Consider the following 2,251-nt stretch of genomic DNA (forward strand, 5'->3'; position numbering starts at 1 on the left):
GCCACTATACCCTTTTCATTTTTAATGAGAATTTGAAAAAAAAAAAAAACCAACCAAATATATTTATGACAATTTGATAGAAGATGTTAGTCCAAATCTCCATTAGTTGTGGCGTTTTGGTGTTAGTCCCATCCCCTCATGTTCCCCCATTGTTCAAAACATGATATTTCAATAATTAATTTGGTTCTTATATTATTCCGCAAATAATAATTTTTTAACATTATTTTGAAAAAATAAATCTAAATATTTCAACAAAATAGTCAAATTACATCCCCAATTGGAAAATAAATTACAGGAAAAATTAACAAAACCTATATTAAGAAATAAAATTTATTGGTGCAGGAAATAAATTTTTTGTAGTAATAAAAAAAACAATTTGGAAGTCATTTCGTTCTAATAAATCGTGAAATAAATGTAATGAGCAAAAAGTCCAAAAGCCTATGCCCCAAATAATAACAAATTGCAATGCAATAGATTATATAATAATATATAGGGTGTCATTCATTAGAGAAAGAGACCTTAAAAATTCTGTTATTCTCTTGATAGATGGAGTAGTTTGGGACCTTGCCATAGTTTGCCACGTGCCCACCAAAGCAATGGGGGATGTGGGTCCACAGACAGAACCCAAACCTATACTTCTTACATAAAAACAGTCACCTTACCAAACTGTAGCTCACACAACGGTACAAGATTTCAAAGTGAAACTAATACCATCACATTAAACATACGTGTCAAACCCTAAATCCAGGACACCAGAGATACTTCCATCTTATTTACTTGCTTAATCAGTAGTAAATTATGTATGTATGTATTATTATGGAAGTGGCAGAGTCATCTTCTTGATCTTGCAGCAGTTTCTCTCTGGGCATTGAAGTAAACTGCAGCCACTGGGAGGCCCAAACCGTTGTCGGCTGAGAACCTCCGTGTGTTGAAACAATCCCTGGAAGATGGTGGCCTCACTGTTTGTCTTCCTCTCTGTTTGAACAGTACGAACACGTATCTATGGATGCCCACTGTTGGCTTTGGAGTCTCGTAGCTAATAACTTCCCTCCCTATTGTTTGATTATTGCTAATATTAATTATGAGTTAAAGAAGAGAGTCATAAAAGCACAAATTGCAGTCTTGGGAACTCACCAAAGGAAGCATCAGTAGTACCCGGAATGTCGGTAACCATCCTGAAATTTACATTTTGAACAAAAGAAAAGAGAGTATATTTTAAATTCTAATGCCAGCAACTTTTATTTTATATTGTATCTATGGATACTAATAAATGCAATACAAACCAGTGCAAATGTTCTCTCAAGTAGGGATCACTAGGGCTTGGAGCATCGGGATCTGTCATGATCTGGAAAAAAGAAGAAGAGAAATTAGTAAGAAATATTGCAAGATGGATGGCTAATGTTTAATGCTTAAATAATACTTACTAAAGTGTAAGAAGGTCTCATGTCGTCGCCGCCAATCTCAACCCGAGGTCTAGCAGTGATGAGGGCAGGCATGAGCTCATGGCCATTGGCAACTTGTTTGTTGGAGTTGTAAGTTACTGTTATTTTGACACTAGGGAAGAAATTGTCCACCACCTCTCCTATAACTCTCCCGATGATAAGTGGGTCGGGGACTCTTGACATGATATATATATTTTTATCTAATGAAGATTGCAACACTTCTAACTAGATCGAAAGGAAAGTTAATGTATGCTTTGTAAGCTACTTTGAATTTTGATGCAATGGGTTTGGGAGAAAATATGAGAACGTTTATAGATAAGAGGAGAGTGAATGGAGCTTGGGTTTGATTTGAAGCTCAAAGATTCCAAAATTCTTCAGTTTACCATAAGAAGAAAAGAAGTCTATTTGCGGAATAGATTTTTGACAAGCTTTTTAATTCTCTTATTTCCTTTTTAACACAGCAATTCTTCAGGGGTGGCGAATCATGAACATGGGTTTTTCTTCAAGAAAAAAAAAAATCGGGTTCAAGATGGTATGTATAGACATTTTCATTTAAATTTTAGGGTAAACATCGGTATATATAAAATTTTCTGGGTTTGATATATTTATTAAAATAATAATTAAAAAATTTTAAGGTAGACCATATCATTAGTTATTAAATTATGGGTAAGTTTTTTAATTTTGTTATTGAATTATTCAAAAGTTTTTTATTAAGTCATTAGATTGTTAAATTTAATGCTATATGGCTTTTTCTGTTTGCACTATTTGCACAATCGAAAGCTCTTTTTTTCCTTCTCTTCTACAATTCA

General features: G+C 33.6%; 1 protein-coding gene across 1 annotated transcript; it reads right to left on the reverse strand.

Annotated features, from left to right (window-relative positions):
* Window positions 1-475: 475 nt before the first annotated feature.
* Window positions 476-1,764, reverse strand: LOC108469214 (CEN-like protein 1). Its single transcript, XM_017770108.2, has 4 exons — window positions 1,425-1,764; window positions 1,284-1,345; window positions 1,135-1,175; window positions 476-1,052 (listed from the first exon to the last, which is right to left on the reverse strand). The coding sequence occupies exons 1-4, from the start codon at window positions 1,623-1,625 to the stop codon at window positions 832-834; spliced, it is 525 nt and encodes a 174-aa protein (XP_017625597.1). The 5' UTR covers window positions 1,626-1,764; the 3' UTR covers window positions 476-831.
* Between the last annotated feature and the right edge of the window lie 487 nt (window positions 1,765-2,251).

This window comes from Gossypium arboreum, chromosome 8 (assembly GCF_025698485.1).
Source record: "Gossypium arboreum isolate Shixiya-1 chromosome 8, ASM2569848v2, whole genome shotgun sequence".
NCBI classification, from domain to species: domain Eukaryota; kingdom Viridiplantae; phylum Streptophyta; class Magnoliopsida; order Malvales; family Malvaceae; genus Gossypium; species Gossypium arboreum.

What these genes read in the sequence shown, in the direction of transcription:
- LOC108469214 (XM_017770108.2), bottom strand. Translation starts at nt 1,625, where the DNA reads ATGTCAAGAGTCCCCGACCCACTTATCATCGGGAGAGTTATAGGAGAG. An exon ending in TTGAGAGAACATTTGCACTG is followed by an intron (nt 1,176 to 1,283) that starts GTTTGTATTGCA and finishes TGTAAATTTCAG; the next exon opens with GATGGTTACCGACATTCCGG. An exon ending in TACTACTGATGCTTCCTTTG is followed by an intron (nt 1,053 to 1,134) that starts GTGAGTTCCCAA and finishes ATCAAACAATAG; the next exon opens with GGAGGGAAGTTATTAGCTAC.